Consider the following 23,066-nt stretch of genomic DNA (forward strand, 5'->3'; position numbering starts at 1 on the left):
CCAGGCCAAGACTCTTTGAAACAAGTGTTGCTTAAGTGCACAATTGGTCAGATAAATAAATTTGAAAACTTTTAAAAGTTCTGCTGCAGCTAACTTGCCCAAGTTTCCATAGTGGGGATATCAATAATTAAAAAAAAATTTGTAGAGGCCTTTATCAATATACATAGAGTTCCCAGGAATTAAGGTGGAACAAGCACAAATTTCAATTAATTCACATTAACTGAAACTAGAGAGGTTTTAAGGGAGAGACACGTAATAGCAAGAACAACCAAAAGAAAATTTATCGAAATCCATAAATGAAATGAAAACACATTCTGAAATGTATCCAAGAGAAATAGTGATTGTCACCAAGCCAGACTCTTGGAGTGGTTTCAAGTTCTTCAGCGATTTTAATCTTCCCTTCAGCAGGCATTGATTAAAACATTAAAAAGCCCATAACTAAAACCACTACACTGAAGAGTACAAAAGATAAAGGAAGCAGACAAGGTGCAGATCCCTAAATTTGAGATCCAGAAATTAAAATTTTCAAGGTAAAATATCTTGTTTGATAACATGCAAAAAAAACCTTACCCATTTTTGAGGCAGAGTAAGCACTTTGCCTTTTAACTCTATGTCTCAAGCCCAACATGTGGAAGTTCAAGGATGGTAAAGAGCTTTAGTTGATAAGCTGCACAATTAAAGTCTCATTCTTTAGTGCAATGGGTGAATAAGAGTCTAAAGACAATTTCAGGCCATCAGTCAAGAAAACAAATGTCAGGAGTAAGCAGCCAAGGATAAGATGTTTGGATAGTGTTGACAGTCAAACGCTTTATCTGGAGAGGAAAACGTTATTCCATTACACACCTATCTGCTCATTCAAATACCAAACACACACTGCATAAAGTGTGTGGAGATGTTTCTGTATCAGAAGACAGACGTAGGAAAATTTCTTCATCATGTCTTCTCTGCTGCCAGCTAGTAAAATAAGTTCACCTGTCTCTTTTCACCAGCTACTAATAAACTATTTTTCTTGTGATAGAAAATGTTCTGTATCATGCTGTGAACTAGCAACTTCTGTGCATCTCTAGTATCATGAATGACATTGAATAAAGTGGATGCTTTCCAAATTCTATCATGTGCCAATGCATCACAGCAACAAGCAGCATAATCAGTCACAAACTGGGAGTGACTACAGATTCTAGAGACCTTAACCTGTCTACAAACTACAAATGGACAGATGGACAGAAATTAAGCAAAATCCCCAGAGTCATCCTTGCTGGATGAATAACTCAGGCACCACCAGTGCGTCTCCCATCTGAAACGAGGAGGCCCAGTTGAAGAGGAAACAGAAAAGCTGTTCCTTCTACCCAGAACTGCAGGGATGACTCCACCAAGAGGCAGACAGCTGGGCAACCTGTGTCAACCTACCTGTGTTGCATTCATACCAAAGACTTCCACTATGCAGGTTTATAACTGGATTGTCTCCCACCAAAAAACACTACATTTGCTTGAAAGAAACAACAAAATAATACAGTTATCATAGCCATATAAAAGCATGCAGTGTGAGGAATTAAATACCTGTTCTAGAGCCAATACCAAAAAATGTCTTTCAATCCATGTTGTCAGGTTACCTTTTCTGTTGTATTGGTATTATTGGTTGTATTCTGGAAGCCCTGGACAATGCCAGAAATGCATAATGGCCCAGCAAAACCCAGCAAGTCAGCCAAGTAACGGAACGTGCTGCTGAGAAGAATCGGTCGTCCAAAAGCACTGTACATGGCTAACCATATGGAGGGACTCCGATTGGGCTGGTCTGCCACCTTTTTCTGGAAAAGAGAGAAACAGGTATCAATGTTTTGCTTCCATCTGGATGCCCAGCTGGTTCCTGAAGGGTGTTTTGGAGAAGGTGAGGAAGCAAACACACTGTAGATATTAACAGATTTCAGACACGCTTCAGAGCGAATTCAAATTCTGCCTCCTCTTGGTAGCCATGGTTCCTCACCTCTAAATCCTACCACTTTTCTGAACCTGTGAATACAGGAATGCAAATACAGATAAATCCTACTGGCATGCAGCCATTGCTTCTTGTCACATGTGTGGTCAGGAAAAAGTTTGACCTTTCAAGCCTTTGCTCATATGGGAAAACTTGACTTTCACAGTACTTGTGAAACCACTCGATCCAATAAAGGCTTCTGATATGAGATAAAGATTGAAGAAAAAAAAAGACACCTACAAGTATGTAGTTTAATTTATCTGAATCTTTCTATATTTCAGTTCTGTGAATCTATGCAGCATCACAACTTTTGCTCTAAACCACCAGCCAGCAGATATCTCTATATCTAGTTAGAAGGGTCCTGATATTTCTGAGGTCCTTTCAACCTAAAGAAGAATGAGTTTCACTGAACAGATCCTTGGTCTGCAGAGTGCTTCCCTGTACTTCAGGCAGCAGCTTTTGACACTTTAAAAGACCATCTGTCATTTTTCAAGTAGCACAGATGCCTACAAGTTGTAACCCAAGCCAGGCCCTCTTGAGTGTTCACAGAGACATTTTAAGAATAGCCTGTAACAACAACCCCCTGCTCCAGCAAATCAACTAAAGAAAAGCAACTATGCCTGTACCCTGCCTGGCTGCCTCATGTGTTTTTTCTCTTTTCTCTGTTTTTCCTCTTACGCCACTTCAACAGTGGGATAGAATAGGTGCATGGTGCCAGAAATGGACAAGTGTACAGGAGGGGCATATAGCTGCTTTTCTGGCTTCTAAAAATTAGGCCAGCTGGTCATACCCAATGCCAGGAAGCTTAGTACAGAGAAATAAGCAGCATGGGGACAAATTAGAGCTAACATTTCAGAAAGCAGTAAGAATGAAACTGCTGCTTCTGATGAGGGAAACAGTACAAGGGCCTCACGTGTGTTTCCCAGAGAAAAGGCTCAGTTTGTTGGTTTTGAGCTAAACTGCACTACAGAGTCTACTGTCATCCCCCTCAAATAAGCTAATTTATTAGAAAAACACAACTACTGTCTTCTGGAAAATATTGCACACTCTATTCTGCATTCAATTAATAATAAATTTGGTAAATGGCAATGGTAAATCCTTATTTCTTTAATAAGATTTTACTACTTCAACAGCCATTTTCACTACTAGTACTATTCATGTAACTGTCATCAGCACATGAAACCTATTTACTTTTCACTGGAAAAAAAACTAATTGAATTAAATGATCTAACAATCTATATTGCTGAACACTGTTGTTCCTTCCTTTTTAATCAGAACTCTAAATTAGATGAAATATGCAATGGGGAGGGGGGATAAAGAAGATTGGATTTTTCTTCTAATCTTAAACTCTTTTCCAGAATGCTTCTTGAGGCCCAGTGTCAGGGGCTTGCAGTACAGTATGTTGTATGTGCCAATCCTATGCTTTATTTAGGTGTTGAAGGATGACCTGTCAATCACCACTCACTATAACTCTCTGACAACTACTGACAGGTTTCAGACAATTCCCAATTGAAAGTCTGGCCAATGCCATTAGAAATAAATAAAAAGCTTTGGGTTTCCTGTGTCAGAAAAACATTATTGCTATGCTGATTTTTTTCTACAGTTTCCCAGTCCCTTTAAGCTTCTGTGGCTTGGGAAGCCACCTGAAGCGAAAACTTCTCCTACTGGGCACTGGAGGCTGGAAGGACATACTTTCCTTTTGGAAGGTGAGAAAAAGAGTCTTAAAACATAATGTTAAAAATTATTCAGTTACAGAATAGGAGGGGAACAGTAAGAAACACGGGGAAAAGCTGCAGCAGCACAAACATGAGCTTAAGCAGTTTACACAACTATCCATCCTTCAGAATATTTATTGCTGGCAGGAACTAGTGAGATAGGAAAAGCCAATCGCTATGTGTTTTTTTGGCAACACTTTTTTTAGGAAAATACTCAAAGAGTATGTTTAAGAAAGCTCAGTTGTCAAAAGAGACACTGATATCAGTTATCACTGATAACTGCCTTTAAAATCCTAGAATATATCATGTAGCATGAAAATTATATTAAAATTAAAGTATTTGATGCTTTGAAAAAATACCTACAACAAAATAATTTTAAGTAGCAAGTGTATTTATAATGCTAAGAACTACTTGATGATAATTTGAAAGTGTAAAAAACCACCAAGCAGAATAATGAATTCAGATTTATCACTGAGAAGAAGGAGCCACATGGATTCTATCTATATAGTTAAATATGGATTTCAGGAGTTGTCCAGGAGTGTCAAAGAATACAAGAAAATGCTCCATCCCAGTGTTCACAGACTTCATGGTTACTCAAGTAGCAATATTCTATTTTAGCAGAATATAACAGCCATGAAAAGTTAATCTCAGAGTCTCCGATTTACACTCCTGTGTGCTTGGACACAGGTTTTGGAAAACAACGAATCTAAGAAAACATCATCAAAATTTAATCTGACTTGTTTCCCTCATGGTATTATTTGGTAAAGAACCTCAGCTGGTTCCATTTTCATTGCATGCAGAAGGGAGACTATGTCCTGTAAGCCATCTCAAAGGCATTTTACAATACAGAATATTCATGGCCATGTTCAGCATCTTTCATCAAGGCGTGATAAGAAGGGTTCAGAAAGGAACAGAAGCCTTCTTTCTGCAGAGCCATGGAACACAGCTGAGCTCAGCTACCTCCAGGCACAGGCAGGGGTAACATCACTAAATCCTGAGGATGCTGGGGGGCTCCCCTCACCAGCTGCAGAAGATTAGTGAAAAAGCACCCTGGCAGCAGAGACAGCGACATATAATCTCTTTCAAATTGCAGACCACACTTCAACCCGAAGAATTTTCCTAATTCTGTGGCTGAATTTTCTGACCAGCCATGCACAAACCAACACATTTCTCCATGGGAGTAAATTGCAGTCAGTTTCACTGCCTGCATCTTCGGATTGGTTTTAGCTCTTTGGTTTACTTTGTCTATGAAGTATCAGTTTACTTTCTCTATGAAGTATCAGTTTACTTTAGGGTTACAGCCTGTTTCTGAATATTAACACAAATGTTCTAGAGGCTGTGGTAACCTCAAGACTTTAAACAACTAAGGAAACCAAACAACCTGATGTAAGCCAGGTTTATAAATGTAGGCGCATGTAACTGGCTGCATTTACGCAAGTCTTCATACATGGATGACACGCGCTGGGGGAAGATACACACTGAATGTTTGCACTCATGCACATGAGCAATAGCAGCCTTAACTTGCCTTTTGGCATCTGAACTGCATATTTGTGCAGGCACACACAGTATTTGCTGATGTAAATGAGCTACAGACCAATGTTGGCACCCAGACACCCTGTCCTTAAGAATGGCAGAAAGACTCAGACCCTCGGGGACATGTAAGTGCCTGAGACTCTTTGGTCCCTTTAAGGCATTTAGACACCAAACCCTTCTATTAAGGAGCTGGCCAAAAGATGCACTTCTTTGTTGTGAAAAGTTCAGTCCCAATGGCTCACTAGCCTTCTACTTCAAGCAGGAGGGTCTTGGAGGACTCAAGTACTAGAAGCATTGACTACAAAAGGAAAGAGAAGCAACCTAAATCTATTAAAATACAATAAATTGTACAGATGATGGTTTCATTTGAGAGGGCACAGAGAGGAGTCTGTGCTTCATTAGTTGCTGGGAGCAGAGAGCTGCTTCTCCCAGCTTCCCCTCGTATTGCAGTTCTAAACCATGCACTGCTTGGAAACATGTTTATCTGGTGTATGCAGGAAAAGGATTTAGATGTTTTTGTACTATGCGCCACATTTTCCAAAGTGGCTACCAAATGCCTGTATTCTCTCTCTTTATCCTTGAGGATTGATAAGTATGTACAAATCAAGGAGGCAGGCTCTCAAATCTTCTTCCCTTCCCTTCCCTTCCCTTCCCTTCCCTTCCCTTCCCTTCCCTTCCCTTCCCTTCCCTTCCCTTCCCTTCCCTTCCCTTCCCTTCCCTTCCCTTCCCTTCCCTTCCCTTCCCTTCCTCTCTTCCTCCCTTCCTCTCTTCCTTCTTCTCTTCCTCTCTTCCTCTCTTCCTCTCTCTCTTTCTCTCTCTCTTTCTGTCTTTCTTGGGGGGGGGGGGAGGGAGGAGTGGGGGAGGAGGATGGGGACAGAAATCACCAGCTTTAAGCACAAATGAAATGCTACAGTTTCGCCTACATGCATCCCAAAGTTACTCTGGAAACTCCCAGTCTATCTAGTGAGTTTGCCCAACCATAATTTTTGTACTGGATGTGGTTGGGATGGAGTTAATTTTCTTCATAGCTTCCTTTATGGTGCTGTATTTTGGATTGGTGACTAAAAGCTGTTGAGACACCAGTGTTTTGGATACTCTTGATGTGTGTTTTTGGCTATTTCTCTTTCTGGATAAAAAAAGTGAAGATGAATGATTCCAGCTGCAACTCTGGACAAAATGTCTTCTAATTTAAGATGCTGTCACAAGTAGCTAAGATTTAAGCAAAGCTTTCCCTTTTAAAATGAAATCTAACAAGTGGTCAGCCTGTTACAGTTTTAGTTTCCAGTTGCTCTCAATCTGGCTACTCTCCCCTGCTGTAAATTCACTTAAAACCAAACAGTAACCATTGGATTGGAACTTCCTAAGCCAAGAGTCACCTTGGAACAAACAGTCCTAAGTTAAAAATTCCTTAAACTAGGATTTCACAGACGCACAAAAAATTTCTATACACTATAATTTCTATGGTCAAACAGTGACATGAACATCTTTGTTTTACCTTTTGTTCCTCGTATGCTTCTTTGAGACAAACATAATTTGTCAGTGCTCTCATTGCAATTGGAAGTTTTCCAATTGCCTTCAGGTCCACAGGTTTCTTGTGAGCAGATATAATAAGAGTATTCATCCACCAGTAAGTCGCCTTTGAGAGCAAATTGACAAATGGCTGAAGAAACCTCACCCCCAGGTCCTGTAGATCTTCTGGTGGCTTTACTTTCTGAGGGTTCATGAAAAAGACATACCTCTGGAGAAGAGAAAATGAACAGCATGTGTTCAGGAATTATCTTATTAATGGCAGTTTCTAGTAAAAATTACGTCTATTATGCATACGGTGTCAATTTTGCATTTAAAGGTAATTATGCAGTTTATTTAAACATAAATTTGCATGTAAATAGGATCATTTCCATTTTGACAGCATAATTGGCAAAAAATTGAGCAATATGGGATGTTGACACAGCTCTGTAGCCTATCAGTACCACCTATCTCTATCTAAACAACAACAACAAAGAATTCTTGGGATATAATTATATTTAAAATTATAATGGGTAAGAACATATGCTAACTTATACATTCACTACATAGTAGTTTATCTGCATTAACATGGAATTTAATGTATAGATTACACACACATATAGCCTTAGATGCACAAACGTGTGTGTATCTGTATGCAAACACGTATGCACTCTATGTGTACACATACACATGGGTACACACATGTACTAAGTCCAGGGGACACATCAAGGACATACAATTAAAACAGGAGACAAGACCCATTCATTTCTATAGAATTAACCAGACACTTATGTCTTGAGCTACACCTAGGCCTAAACTATACACAGGCCAGAGTTACTGGGACTAAAAGCCCATCTTCATCCCCACGGTACTACTGGTGTATTTTTGGATCCAGATAAAGATACCACATACCCTAACTCGAATGACATTGATCTCCACAGCCATCAGCAGCCCATAGAGGATGACCATAATTCCCGTGATGCAGAAACGCAGTTGAGAAAAAGGCACACCATCCTGGCAGTATCTGACAAGCTTGATGGTTTTGGTGACAAAGGCCATTATCCAGTAAAGAAAGAGAGCTGTAAATCAGGTGCACAAGCAAAATGAAAATAAATAAATAAATAGAAATAAATAAATAAATAAATAAATAAATAAGTAAATTTATTTTAGCTCTAGCAGTGCTGCAGGTGTTACAGCTCTTTCAAACAGACAGATTCCATGGCTTAACTCAATGGAAGCATGGTGATCCTTCTTATCACCAGCCTGGAGTCTGGCACAGTGCAATGTCAGCCCAAGTCAAGAACTCAGGTTTCACAGATTTGCTTTGCACTTTCTTTTCTCAGGCACTATTTTCTTCCCTGGGCCATCACATTTCAAAGAGATCCACAATGGCAGGTCTTTGCACAATTACAAAAGTCCATTTAAGATAATCTGAAGCAGAATTTTGTTATCAAAATGAAGAAAAAGTCACTTAACTTGACCAATATCACATTGCCTCCTTGAAAAAGCAGAGTGCATTGCAGATAAGCTCATTTTGAAAAAGATCTAATATAATTTAATCATATCATGCACCCTGGTTTGTACCTGTCAGTAGCTAGTGAAGGATATTGGGTTATAGGCAATTTGGACCATGTACTTCTATGAAACATTATCCTGCAAAATCTAGTCAGATTCTTCTGACCATCTCCTGGCTGAGACAGATATCAAAAACACCAGGTAGCAGTTTCTCACAGGTAAGCCTTCTCCCCCCACACCTTTGGAAAAAGTGAGAAGTAGCATTCCTCATTAGACTGGGTAATCTCAGAATCAACTGCAATGGATGCTGAAAAAACAACAGTCATCTGCACAGGATGGTGTGTGATCAGATTACTATTAAAAGTGGCCTTTTAAAATAGCCCTTTTGAACAAAGACAAGTTTTTGTCTCAAAATTATGAGCAGTTTTTTAAAAATACCTAAAAGATCACGGTATAAATACAATAGGCACACTATGCTTCTCCTTTTGTGATAATGTTTTAAAATAGTTTTCAGTGTGTACCTTATGAAAGGCACAATAACTCCTATAATAATACTAGTTCAAAGAACAGAGAATTATTCCTTTCTCTTTTAATATTCTCATATATTTCACCGTCCTCTTCAATCTAAACAAGTTGACTTTGGCTATGATACTGTTTGCTAAGAGTAAATAAATACCAGATTTAGGCTTACCCAACAGTAACTTTGGAAAGTTAGATGTTTCAATGTTATGGTAATAGACTATGGATACAGTGGCAGCCACAAATCCCATTATAGCTGGTAGAAAGAGATGCAGATGGCGAGATTTCATTTGTCTGGAAAGAAATAAGGTTTAAATTAGTGAATTTGGTGTCTTTTTTCACCATAGCTATACAACTAGGTGTTCTGCTCATCTATTTAAGAGGATAAATACGACTTGCCTAGAGACAAAAATATTTTTTTCATGTGAATGCTTTAACCTCTAATATTTAATATTTACTTGCCATTAGAGCTTGAAAGAAGAATAACAATATGTTAAGAACAATTGTTTCATCTTCATCCCATTAAAATCTGGACAGTTCATGAAACGATGCTGCAACTTTTTTTGGGAAAAAACTCCAATTGCCTTACTAGCCATGCTCATCATACATTATGAGGATACATTACTGAATACAATCAGCTTGACTATCCACCAAACACTGTCACTTACGTATCGGAAACTATACCCTCTGCTATTTCACACACATGTACAAAGAGGAGGGTGAATGTCAGGATCCACCGCAGGTTGTGCCCCGGGAAGTGAAGCCAGGTATTGTGATGAATCTGAACTTTGGAGCTTTGGCTTCCCCAGCCTGAGAAAAAAGAGTAATGAAAGAGGAAGATTATCATGCAGCCAGCATGTGAGTGATCTGGTTATCAATTCTAATCTACAGATTATACTTAATAATATATAACCAACACCAATAAACCTACATGACTATGGGGGACGTTGTTACTAATAAGATAACCCAGGAGAGTCTGAGTTGCTGTGTAGCCCCTCATCATTTGGATCTGACCCTGTGGACAGCGGGACAACAGACTTCCCAAAGAGAAGAGGTCCCTCAATAACAACAAAGATGAGAAAACCAAAAGAAACATCTGAAAGTCACCCTCACACAACAGGGACTGACAGATCTTAAGTGATAGTGTCTCTCCCAGTCACAAGCAAGACTGGGCAAAGTTTCCAACTGACATAAAAGTTGCATTCTCCAAGGAAGCCTCAAAGAGAAGTGTTTACTTAGAACAAACACAATTTATTCTCTCTGTCTCAGGCCTGTAGGGAGCGCTGTCTCAGGCGATGTTAAACAGCCATTTCCTGGTCTCTGTTCCTCAGGCACAGCCCAGCCTCCCTGCCCTGTGCATTCCTGGCACATTAAAACTCCCAGCACGGCACCAGGACTCAACTAATTTCATCAACAATGTCATCTGGAAGCCTACTTCCGCATCGTCACCTCAGACGGCACTTATCCTTTTCAGGCAAGATCCTCTCTGAAGCCAACAATCTGACAAGAATCAGGACACCAAGGACCTAATGGATGTGACAGTGGTGGGGGGAGCTGAGGATTGATTAGAGGTCAGCCTCTCATGAGGGTAAGTCTTGTCATGCATATGGCTCTGTCCTCTGTTCTGAGTCAGTCAGCCCACATGGCTGCGCACACCCCTTTACTGTAATGCAGCTCCTCGCAGACTTCCCAAAGCCCACTGAGAATCCCATGAACAGTACATTTCAGGGAGTAAAGAAACAAAACAAAAGAAAACAAACAAAAAAGACCAAAGATGTTTAACTAGGGCAGTGAGCATTGCATCTGTTTATTTCAGTAGCTGCAGAACCAAGTTAAAAATCCAGGATCGGCTTTTAATACAGAAGGATGCAGCATCTCATTGTGCCTAGAGGCTCACCAGGTGACTCAGAAACACATAAATCAGCCCAGGTTTATTCTATCTTGGGAACTCTCAGGATTTCACAATTTCATCCTTGTTTAATATGCCAAGTATGGCAGAAACAATATGTTATCTCTTCTCCATATCTAACTATGTAGCATTTTCTGTTTCCTGACATTTTCCTAATCAAATGTGGCTTTCTTTGGCCCTGCTGTCTTTGTCTCTCCCAAGGTGAGAGACACCTTTTTATCTTTCCCAATACATCTGCACAAACACGTTAATCATCAACTTTCTGTTTTGGAGTCAGTCAATACTGTGGACTCCAATTGGCTTTTAATGCTTTGCTCAACAACTATTTGTCCTGACAATCAAGGTACAAAATAGAAAACAAAGAATTACATGCATGCATTCATAACATACAATTTAAACTACTATGTTTTTTCCTAACATTATTAGAAAATTAAGGGAATTTTCAGTTGCTGCAATACTTTTTCAAAATTAATTGGCTAGTACCTGTAAAAATATTAAAGCAGACTGCTACCGCTTGAAGCATAACACAGAATATTGTAAAAGATTATTTCTGCCCTCAGACCTTTTGTTGAGTTTCCATCAAACACTGCTGTAGAAAGCCCTGTCATTCAAGGATGACTTACATCTCATCTCAAAGAAAGATCCAGCATTGGTGTAAAGATCCAGTACTGCTGAAGACAGTCCTCCATAACCTTTGGGGTTGTTTTTTTTAGCTACTCTTCTCTTACAACTGGTTTCTTTCACCCTTGTTTAATTATTTAATCATTTTTCAGTCACTGGATCTGGTTATCCTTTTGATTGTTAGGTCCTGAGTGTCTTATCCCATGGGTTCCAGTAGCCTATTATTCAATCACTTCAGTCTCTTTGTATAATGGAAGTCCTTAAGTGTCTAGTTTGAATATAGCCCCAAGTTAAAATCTTTCTCATGGAAGAAATGTATTATCATGTGTATATACGACACCAGGAAGCCAACAAGGATTTCTCATGCAGTTGTCAGGAGAATATTTATTCTTCTTAATGCTTATTGCCTTTTGATGGTTACTAAAATATCTTTATCTCCTACAAACAGTTAGAATGTCACTGCTTGACAGCTCTGAAAAAGTATTATATTTTATTTATTTAATGACTGCATATAACTGGGGTAAAGAGACAACTGTAAAGAAAATCTTTAGAGTACTAGTTTGGATTATTTTTTTTACAAGAATATGTAAGTTAGAGACACTCCACTGTCTCAATTCATCAAAAGAGATTTCTAACTTCTTATTTGCATTCCTGTGGAAAAGGATTAACTTCTTTGCTCTACTTCTGTTTACAAATGTTGACAAATGAAGGAATTATTCAATTTTAAAAGTTCTCTACACTTATCCTAGCCTTAGATACAAATTGCACAGAAGATCCAACACAAATTGGATATTCTCTGAAATTCACATAACTTGAAGGGGATTCAGACCCACGGTCCTAAGTCTTCTAATATCTAATAATAGCTAAGGTTGCAAGTTGCCAATTTAGAATCTAAAGAAAACTTCCCACAGGGAAGTTTCAGAGCATTTGAATCTGAGTTCTCTGGTTCTCATCCATCTTTTCGTGCTGCCTAGTCCAGATTTTATCTAAAATTCCCAACATTTCAAGTGGGTTGGCTTTGGGCTCTCTGGATCAAACCATTCTGTCTCTTCTTTTTTAAAATTAGTAAATACAAAGTAAATTAGTAAATACAAAGCATCCAAAAGTTTGCATCACAGGCTGCCAAGCACATATAAACATGATGTAGTATAAATACACATTCAAGTGCTTGTAGGATTGCACAGCTCCATAGAGTAACTCACCAATGAACAAAATTGGGAAGGTGATAAATAGCAAGAAGACATGGGGAACCAAGTTGAGGGCATCCACAAAGCAGACATTTCTTAGGACACCAGCACTGATGTTGTAGGCTGAAGCATTGTCGTTACCACAAAATGCAAGCCTCATTGCTTCCAGAAGGTCTGACTACTACAAAAAAGAGACATGTTGAAGCAATAGTTGACTACCAAGACTACTAGCTGTCCATTTAGCTAAACACAAAATAAATAAAATAGACACAGAAAGAGCACACTGAACAACCCATACAGAATAATTTAGTTGTATTTTGAAAATGCTTTTCAGCCTCATCAAGTATAAGCACATCAGCACCAAGCTGTTTTTATATTAAATGTACTGTTTAGTTCATTAAATATTTCATTATTCAAATTACTCCAATTTCTCTGTGAAAATATAAAGAACAAGAAAGTTTTGAAAAAAATGCTTCCTTTCTCATAGGAGAAGTCAAATGCACATAAGCTGTCTCCTGTATGCTCCTGCTTCTTTGACAAGCCAACATTCTCTGTGCAACATCTCTGCTCATATGCCTTGTGCTACATTCTTAGTGCAAGCTCTGAACCTTTGGTATTTCTTATTTGGCAGCTTGGCATTCACTGATATTTTGTATTTCTTCATTGTCCTGTAGAACAACAGTGGTCACATCCAGTTGTCATTACACATCATTGCCAAACTCTTAATCAGAGTAGATTGTATTGAAGACTGCACGGGCCGTCCAGCCACATTTACGCTTGATCCCACAAATCCTTATGCACGTGCTTAGCCTCATCTAAACAGCTCTCCACTCTCCACAGTCTCTTACGAGATTATCTCTCTGCACCAAGATAAGCTCATGCATTCATGATTGCAGAGTGTGGGCCACAGTATGACCCAGAGTTACAGCCAGCTTCTGGCTTTTATCAACCTATGCATCATTTATTCATTCTTCATGATAGGGAGATGAAACAAGATTGCAAACAAAATGTTTCCTTGCTGGTTTCTTTTCCCAAGACTTAAACATAGAATATAGTGCTGTAGAATAGGTTGTATGAACTCATTTGCTCACTTTTTTTTTTTTTTCCCAAATTTTACATGCTAAAATGGAAAGAATATCTTTAATTCAGCAAAGTATATGTATACTTTGGCAAATGCATCTTTCTGCAACAACATTGACATGAATGAGTTTTGCAGAATCAAAATATAGACATGCAAAAATGCATGCACATGGTTTAAAAAAAAAATTAGTTGAATGGGGAGAGAAAGGCTTTCCTTCTTTCTTCAAATAGTTTGGATTAGTCCTACGAGCCTACTTGTTTAAACAAGGTAAGCATAACAAGATAAGCATAAACTACTCAAGTACTCCCTCCAAGAGAATAGAAACATGTAGATCTTCAAAAGAATATGAAGTTCAAGAGGCACTTTGAACCTCTGCTAAACCTCTTTTTTGCTTTCAAGTAACTTTATGCTGGATCTGAAAACTATAATCCATATTGAAATACATCAGTGAAATTTGTAAAGGAGTTTAATTGAAAAGAATGTGATAAATGCTGTTCCTTTTCTAAACATATCAGCAATTTAAGGTCGGAGATTTGCCAGAAGTTAAGCATAAATCAGAGTCATATGGTGGATGACATCTTGCAAAAATGCATGTATGTACTTACTGTGGTGCACAAGCCGATGGGCAACCCACTCAATCTTCAGTAGAACACAATTTGATGGAGAGTTTGGGCCATTCTCTATAATTCTTAGAGTGATATGACCACTATAATAGTATCATTTTTAATATAAAAATATATTCATAAATGCATATGACCAGTAACAAAAAAGAAACATTATTTTACTATTAATTCTGTCTGAGTAGACTGAGGAGTTATTAGCAACATAAATATGGAGGTTTACAAAAACCTACAGAGAGATTCTTTGTGTTTCATTTGTAAAAGCTTGACATGTTTCCTTTAAGATAAACATAATGATAATTATAATCTCTTGAAAATCAGAAGCATTTTTCCTCATTTTTATCCAAGGTCAGAAGTCCAAGGGAGTTCTGCTGGGAATTTTCCTCCCTTTCCCACAAATGGGACTCTTTTCTAAGACAGCATAAGATGCTATTGTGGTCTAGTGGTTGGACTGGTACCGAAAGCCAGGAAGATCCTAAGTTCAAATGAGCACTGAAGCACTGACTTCCAGTGTAGCTTTTGGCTTCTAGTCAAAAATAAATCTGGGAGAAAGGATTAAAACCATGTCCAAGAGAAGCTAAGGGAACTGTTGTTTTTGTGTGTGTGTGTTTTTCTGGAAGGGAAATGGAATACAGGCAGTAGATGTTCCTGTGGAAGAAAGGACTATTAACTACATGGAGAGTGCTTTCTAGGTTTCATATCACACCTCAAGTAACGATCCCTTAAAGCTCTCAAGAAAGATGTATCTTTCAAGAATCACATCTGCATCTTGACAAGAGTCTGTGCTGTGCCTAGTTTTGTGATGCAGTATGCCCAGTAACGCATTCTTAAAAACAACAGTCCTTTGCATGTTTGTAGGGCTGAGGAAAAAATATGGTCCTATTGTTAGTACTTATGTATAGAGACAGTGCACCTGATGATAATTTTTGAGACTAGGTATAAGCAGTCTGCTCACAATACTTTTGTTACAGGTTACTTTCAAAAAAGAGGTAGAATGTTATTGTCTTCTCTTCAAATGAGAAAGAATATCAGAGACCCTAGGTTGGTTGGCTTGTTAATAAACCCAGAAAATAAAAAATATTGTATTTCTAATTGAATTAAATAGGGAAATTGGCAAGAAATTCCCAAGTTTTTACATCTGAAAACACTTCATCATTCATCAGCACATCCAGTGACCATGTTCATTCAACTGTCACAGGCTTAAAATCTATCAAAGCATTCTGATCAGTGTCATGAGGCTGTATTGACCCAATGCAGCTTATGATATGGTCCACAAAATGGACTTCCTCTTCTCCTTCCTTCCTTCCTTCCTTCCTTCCTTCCTTCCTTCCTTCCTTCCTTCCTTCCTTCCTTCCTTCCTTCCTTCCTTCCTTCCTTCCTTCCTTCCTTCCTTCCTTCCTAACTTCCTAACTTCCTAACTTCCTTCCTAACTTCCTGTCTTCTTCAAAGGAAAATCTGATACTAGAACGGCAAAATTTCTCATGCCTACACTCAGATCCCCTCCTTGCAAAGTTCAGAGTAGCTACAGAGGAACATATTCTTAGCACTGCAAACAATGCAACTAGCATTTAGAAGCTTCAGACTAATTTGAGAGTCTAAGCTGCATTTCCAAACAGTATTTCAGCATTGAGAGTTAAAGAGATACTGAACAATTCTAAAAATTTTAAAAGTTGTAAAAGGCCACAACTATACTGACTTTTAATGAATCCCAGTTTTGAAAAATTTCACTCAAAAACCTGAGCATGGAAATGAAGATGGTTTGGAAGATCTTGACTTCAGATGATCAGTGAAAGGCAGAGTGAAAAGGCATTATTCCCTCCTCCTCTGTAAACCCCTAAAAATATGAAGAATTGCAGCTGTGCTTACTGTTGTAACTCATCAAAAACTGCAGCTGCGTGTATAAAAGAAGATCGATCATTTTTACAACTGAGCACTGACCAAATTTGGATCCCTTAATAATAATTAAACAGTTCTTCCATTGGCTTTAACTCTTTTAGCAAGCTAATGCTGGGATTCAGTCAGAACTAAGTATGTAGAGAGGTGAATTGAGGTATCTTGCCTAAGTGGGGGAGTGCTGTTGATTTCCCTCAGCACTGAGCATTGTGCAAGTACATAATTAAATACACTGAAGAGTTTTTGTATTTTTCCCAAGCAGCAGTTATTGATCATGGCTAAAGACAGAATGCTGACCACACTGAACAACAGTCTAACCCCATAACGAATGACCGTGCTGGTGATCAGTGAACTAGCTCTATGCAAGTCAGAATACAGAGATGACTCAAGATTTCCCACAGTGTAGCCAGAAGTGATTTTCTCCTTATCAAAGATGAGGAGACAGACTTTTTCGGCCAGAGTTAAGTATGCAGGGAGAGATCAAAGAGGATAAACTGGGCTGCAGAGCCACATAAGCAGAGTTAAAGAGACGTCTGTTGCTCAAGGACAGAAGAGAGAAAAGCAGTAATTGCTGCAAGTCAGAGGTTATCAGATTCCCTAGCAGCAGTTGCCCTCCTACAACTTCCAAGACCCCTTCCTTGGTAACATCAGCAGCAGGACAAAGTTTGTCTTCCTGGAACTGTTCATGGGTGAATTATTCAGCAAAGCCAAATGGTTTTATCATCCCCAGCAGTCTGCTGTTGTAGGCAGCTGCCTGGTTTGCTGTAGGCTACACAGTCTAGTGGAAAGTCATGCAAGTGTTTGTTCAGTTTTAGAATTAATGGTTTTATATGACCATGGTACTGTTGTTCCCAACATCAGAAGCCCTGCACAGACCAAGCTTGAGATTGCTGCTAAATTGCTGCAGCTGCCATATTTCAATTCCAAAGTTATCTCATGCAGGACTAACTCAAGGATCCATGGGGCATAACAGCAGAGAAATGCCCACTAATCTCTTAGCAAATCCATGTATTCCAAATTAAGGGATAGCCACTGGAAACCAAAAAGTCTTCTTCTCATATGGATTGCCAAGACCTTTTCTCTAAGCACAGGTTCAGGTTGGAAGCTTTGGAGCTGAAGGTTTTTTTACAGGCAGATAACTTTGTCTAGCAAACAGGAGTGTCTGCAAAAAGTGGCAGCAGTCCAACTGCCACATTTAAAGTGATAAAATGTGTAACCCAAACATGAATATCCAGGAGAGAAGAGATGAAAGGATAACAAGTTGTTTTGTCATTTGTTTGCCATCTGAAGTTATTTACCACTATTTCTCATCAGGTAGCAGCAGCCTTTCAGAACAACTGTTGAGATCCTTGAATACTGATTTAGGAAGACAACCTTATTCATAGTCTTTACAAAAAATGGCTTTTCCAGACATAGTTCCCCTTTCTGTTGAATATAGTGGGCCAGAAAATTATGTTGGGGTGATTACATGAAAGTGAATACATCATATTACATTTGCATCCCTGCTAATTACAGCAGGAATGTTATACTTTATAATACTGGTGCCAAGCATACTAGCTTTAACCTAGTATTTCAGCTAGGGGAAATGCAGTGATGTGATAAAGATCTTCTGATAACAAGTATGTGCTTACTGAGGGTACCAGCTACATTCATCAACTCAGTAACGGTGCCAAATACCAGGTAATTTTTTGTTTTAACACCTGTAGGCTGGAATGCCTTTGTCCTTCAAAGTTACGGACAAATTGATCAACTTAACTTCAGTTTTTACAAATTCTAGAACTGGTCATAAATTTTCAGAGTATTTTTTTTTTATTTTTCCCTTTGAAAATAGCATTTGCTGAGCAGCCATCTAGAAGCTAAAGCAATGAGCAAAACTTCACAGAGGAGAGGAATGGCAAGAACAACCAGGATGACAGGCACCTGATGATGCCAGTGGAAGGCAGCTCTCCTTTTCACCATTTGGGAATCTGATTCCCTGTTGCTTTACTTTAATAATGATGTGAACTATCTGAACAACAGTCCATCCTGTAATGCAATAGCTAAAAAAGCTGATGCCCTTGAAGTGTTTGATTTGTAATGCTAAAATCCCTAGCACTGGCAAGGTAACACTTTCTAGTTTTGGGTTAAGGTGTGCAAACATTGTCATAATATAATAAGAGAAATCACTACAAAAAATGATTCAGGAATTAATATTCACTGTGAATAAGAAAAGGGTTTGGGGAAAAAAAAAAAAAAGGACAAAGTTGTACACATATTGTAGCATTGAACCCATTGAACCTAAACACCTACAAATCTCATTTTAACAAGCGTAAGTGGGGATTTTCAGGGCACCCAGCCAATTCCTGAGATAAATTTTCCATAAGCAATTGTGAAGAAAACCATGGGAAAATAGCAGATAATTTAAGTTTCCATTAAAATTATGAGAACATTCTCACTGAGTGCAAAACTCTAAGAATTCTTGCTAAGGGCATTTTAATTACCTTAGGGTCTTGTAAAGCAGGCTTAAATATCTTCATAGTCAAGAGTTTCATTTTACCTGGATTATCACTCTGTTCAGCATGCTCTGCAAGATATTGACTATAACAAAAAGAGTAAAAATACACTCCTCAGGTGGGCCTTGTTTGGGGGAAATAAGAATATTTTGGAAAAAATTTAAATGATACTGTTCCTTGTATTTAATAACAACAAAAAGAATCAATAGCTGCACTTTCTGATTAAAATACATCAGGTTACAGAGCATACTTGGATTTCAGCCCAGGTTTGGGTTTTTTTGGGGTTTTTTGTGTCTTACGTATAGTGTGCATTATATGCCCATATAGGCACATATGCATGTACCTATATACATATATATTGATATCTGTAGGCAGATGCAGGATGGAGAAAATACTTTGAGTTTTACAAAAGTAGTAGGTTCTTACCTTGTGAATAGTTAAGTAATTAAAAAAGCAGTATTTTTTCTTTCCTTCTTGAATTTTACAGAAAAAAAATTAACAAAGGTCAAATTCTTAATTTATAGGTTCGGATAGGCGCAATGGAAGGCCTAACTCTGAGTTTTTGCAACAGATTTTAGGTTAGTGCTTGTAATCTTTTTCCTTCCCAGGTATAAACCTGCTAGTTTGTTCTTATTTTCAGAAAAGCACTGGACCTAATAAAATCTATGTGATCTGTATTCTGTGCATTACTTGCAGAGAGTTCTGCTAAGGGAATGGTAAGTGCTGCCCCTTTAAAATCTATTTTATCCAAAATGATTGTGTACCAAAACCATCTCTTTTTCCTTTCAATTCCTATTTCAGCTGTGACCACCTGTTCTAGATAGATCCTGCTTCCTTCCTAAGCACTGTCTCGGTTACCTTGGGCCTCAAGGTGATTAATTATCTCTGATACATGTCAGCATTCACATCTGTAACTGCCAGATAGCAGCAGCCTGATCCAAACGCTGCTGCAGTCAATGCAGAGAATCTCATTGACTCCAGCAGGTTTTTGGATCAGGCTTCAAACACAGAGGAAAATCACAACAGCACCGGTGATAAACAGGCTGCTGGCACTGAAAAGCATTTCACACAGACATCTGCAGTGGTCTCACACACATCTAATACTCTGCTTTTTTCTTTTTGGGTAAGCTCCTTAACACAATGCGATTTCCAACATCAGCATGCTACACTGCCTGCTGTAAAACCTTCGACTTCACATGCCAAGACAGGAGAGTTTTAAAAAAGAAACGTAACCCCATGAACAGCAGCAAAGAAAACATCAGCAGGAGGGGACGGTAAAGGCTGAGAATGCCTGTGAATGGAAAAGGAAAAAGAGATTGGAGTTGTAATCCCAGGAAAGAGTGAGGAGCAGCCCTGTCCCACAGATATAAAGGGAAGCAGGAGGAGGTGGTTAGTGGAGATAATGGGGAGGGTCATCGCATGCCCGTTTAGTTGCTGAACGTTAGAGCAAACTCTGCAGCTTACCTTTGTAAACACACAAAAAAATACCAACCCAAATTGTTACTCCGTTGTGCTATGTGATCAATATCATCCCAATGGCAGGATTTTTCTGCACTTAGCGAAGGAGCTCCAAGCCCTGGAGTGGATTATTTTTAGGCTGGTGATGGGAAGATCAGCTGCTGCCTCCTATCGAGTTTCCAAAGTGCACAAACTCTTCTTGTCTTTCTCATACACTGAAGGGGGCAGGAAACTGGGAAGAGACAGGCAAGCAAAAAGCACCGATTTTTTGTCTCCTGAAGCTACAGTCCCCTGGGATGTCTTCTGCTTGCTTTTATTTTCATTTTTCCCTCACTGGAGTAGTAAGATTCCAGGAGGCTGCATTACAGCACACTGACTATAATCAGCAGGTTTTACTGAAGTAATTGATTTAGACAAGGTAGTCTGACTTTTGGCAGCTTTCTGGGGCTTCAGCTTTTTAACTCTTTTGAATTAATCCTGGGTAATTTGAATTTGACAACATAATTTTGCATGTCTTCCATCATCCTGAGCAGAAGAGAAAAGAGAAGTCTACCCAGATATTTCACTTTACCCTAGATCTCTCCAGACTCTTCTGCTTAAAATACAGACCAAATCCCACTCTTGGATCACACAGAAAAGAGAAACTTGAAGCATTGGGTGTCTTTTCTTTTGAATTTTTAAAAACTTGAAATAAAATTCAAAATTAATTTGATGTTCACATCAGGAATATGGATTTCAATGCAACAGCCCTTATTTACATGGGTTAATACTTTTTTTTGTCTGTAGAATACACTATATATGCTTACTTAGAGGGGAAAAAAGTCTGGAGAGAGCCTACATGTGGTTGGTTGGTTCATTTTCTCATTTTCTTTCAGTGCCATTGAATCAAAATTTAGCACCGTTCGGATTTTCCATCACGATAGTTTCACTTGAGCCCTACAACTCCAGACCACAAATAGCAAAGACTTGATGGTGTATCATGGGATATACAGTAGCACAGGGGTGGTTCCTGAGTGCAGCTGTTCAGTCATTAGGTACCAGAGGTGAAGGCCCCTGGGACAGAATTTGCTTAGACCTTGCAGAATCCAGGGATTGCATCTAGACCATTAGAGAGTAAATGATTTCCAATGAATTGTGGTCAAAGATGTTTTCAGGCCGTGAAAGGGATTACAGTGAGCTCTGAGCTGAGAGTGTAGTTGGATGGCTGAGGCCAAACAACAGCAGGACTCATCAAAATTTTGGCAAGCCCAGCTTTCTCCTTTTTCTCTGATGTTTCTTATGTTACGATTCTAGGCCTATGAAGGGAGAAACCTCAGATCTAGAGAAAATTAGCACCTCTGGTTGTCCCCAGGGGCTTGAAACATCAACACAGCATTGCACTGAGCAACTGGGACAGTCCTCAACAGTCCTCCACAGCACGTTAAATCTTTTACTTGCAGTTGCTTTGGGATTTTGGGGGGGCTTTTTTTTCTCCTTCCCTTTCCTGTATTAAAGTTCAATGTGTTTGAAATAAATATTGGGGGCTGCAAGCTTCTGAGTTCTGCTTTACGTTTCATTAAAGAAGATTTAAATTTTTTTTTTAATTCATATGATCATTCTCTAAAATGGCACGGTCACGTGATAGTTCTGAAAACATATTTAATTTCAGACAGAAGTAGCATTTTGTTACCAAAACATGAAAATCTGGTTCATTTTCATTCAGCTCTTTCTATCAAATTTTTAAACAGGAAAGAAAAAAAAAAAACAAAAAACAGCCAAGGCAAAACCAATGTGGAAGCAAGCAGCGTGTTCCATGTTGCTGTTTCTAAATGAATTGTTTTCATTCCCCTACATGACAATGTAGAGGTTAACATGCTTTGAAATGCATTTTGAAGAGGATTAAGAAAAACTAAAAGCTCTGATAAGATTTTTCGTATCCAGGCTTTTCCATTTGACGGGGGGGGGAGGGGGGGTGGGCTGGGGGTGGGGGGGGGGGGGGGGGGTGGGCTGGGGGTGGGGGGTGGGCTGGGAAGCAATAACGGGAATTCAAAATGTTTCAGGGTATGGAAGTGAATGTAAAAAAAAAACCAACAGAACACCTCAGGCCGATTCTCGGGCATATTTCACCAACCCCCCCCCGTCAGCCTGCAGAAGACAAGCGCTCAGTTACCGACACCTCCCGAACCCGCAGCTACCCGGGGGGCACCTCGAGGTGCCGAGGGCGCAGAACCGACCCCGGGACCGGCACCGAGGAGGCGACCCCGGTCCGGAGGCGGCAGCTGGGAGGCGGTGCAAGGGTGGGGGGATGCACCCTCCCTTCCCCCCAGAAGCCGAGCGCCCGGCCCCCCCCCGCCCCGCCCTGGGGCACTGACCGCCCGGCGCCGACGGGGGGGCCCCCTCGGGCAGCGGGAGGGGCGGGCGCATTGGGGCACCCCCGGGGGGGCGGCCGGCCCGGCCCCCGGCTGCTGCCGGGCATGGGGGAGCGGGAGGGACTGGATGGATGGATGGATGGGCATCTTAAAGGCAGAAGATGGTTTTTCTGATGGTTTGGGGTTTTTTTTTTGGGGGGGGAGAGGGGGAAGAGAAGAAAAATGTCAAAAAATTCTAAGCGAATCTTAACGAAACGCTGAGTTTTGGCTCCTCGCACCGAGGCGGGTGAAATCTCCACGGCCCGGCTGGCAATGATTTCCAGGCTGTTGAAGGTTCCCATCAGCTCGCCGGCTAAATCCAAAGGAAGCTAGATGGTGGAGGAATAGCGGGAGCGGATGAAGGTTTTACTAAGTAAACACTCACCATTGTGAGGACAATGACCCGGCAGCCGCTGCGGGTACGGATTCGTGTGCCATGGCTCCCAGCTGAGCAGTCTCCACTCGAGTGGTCTTGGTTTATTAACTCACTAAACAGGAAAGGAAGGGTGCCTGCTCTCTGGGCAGCGTTCACGTAACAAGCTGTTCTGGTCCCAGCTGACAATAGCTCTCTCTGCCACTTTCCATACCGAGGACCAGTCCATAGGTCTCCTTCTGCGTGTACTTTGTGGCACACCAACACCAGCAATCCAGTCACAGG

At 39.8% G+C, this 23,066-nt stretch overlaps 1 protein-coding gene across 10 annotated transcripts in view; it reads right to left on the reverse strand.

Moving 5' to 3' along the window:
- Positions 1-23,030, reverse strand: part of ABCC9 (ATP binding cassette subfamily C member 9) — a 76,373-nt gene extending 53,343 nt beyond the window's left edge. For 7 of the 10 annotated variants that reach the window (XM_051612165.1, XM_051609593.1, XM_051611310.1 and 4 more), the window contains exons 1-7: positions 20,028-20,175; positions 12,493-12,658; positions 9,429-9,570; positions 8,933-9,054; positions 7,639-7,805; positions 6,716-6,958; positions 1,611-1,805 (exon numbers count right to left, since the gene is read on the reverse strand). In XM_051612165.1, coding sequence (XP_051468125.1) covers positions 1,611-1,805; positions 6,716-6,958; positions 7,639-7,805; positions 8,933-9,054; positions 9,429-9,570; positions 12,493-12,637 — 1,014 coding nt within the window. In that variant the 5' untranslated portion in view covers positions 12,638-12,658; positions 20,028-20,175. Of the gene's footprint in view, positions 1-1,610; positions 1,806-6,715; positions 6,959-7,638; positions 7,806-8,932; positions 9,055-9,428; positions 9,571-12,492; positions 12,659-19,796; positions 19,820-20,027; positions 20,176-22,793 lie in introns of those variants that run through there. The other 3 variants (XM_051607889.1, XM_051629377.1, XM_051637935.1) reach the window with 3 other exon arrangements.
- Between the last annotated feature and the right edge of the window lie 36 nt (positions 23,031-23,066).

The sequence above is a fragment of the Apus apus genome, chromosome 1 (assembly GCF_020740795.1).
Source record: "Apus apus isolate bApuApu2 chromosome 1, bApuApu2.pri.cur, whole genome shotgun sequence".
NCBI lineage: Eukaryota > Metazoa > Chordata > Aves > Apodiformes > Apodidae > Apus > Apus apus.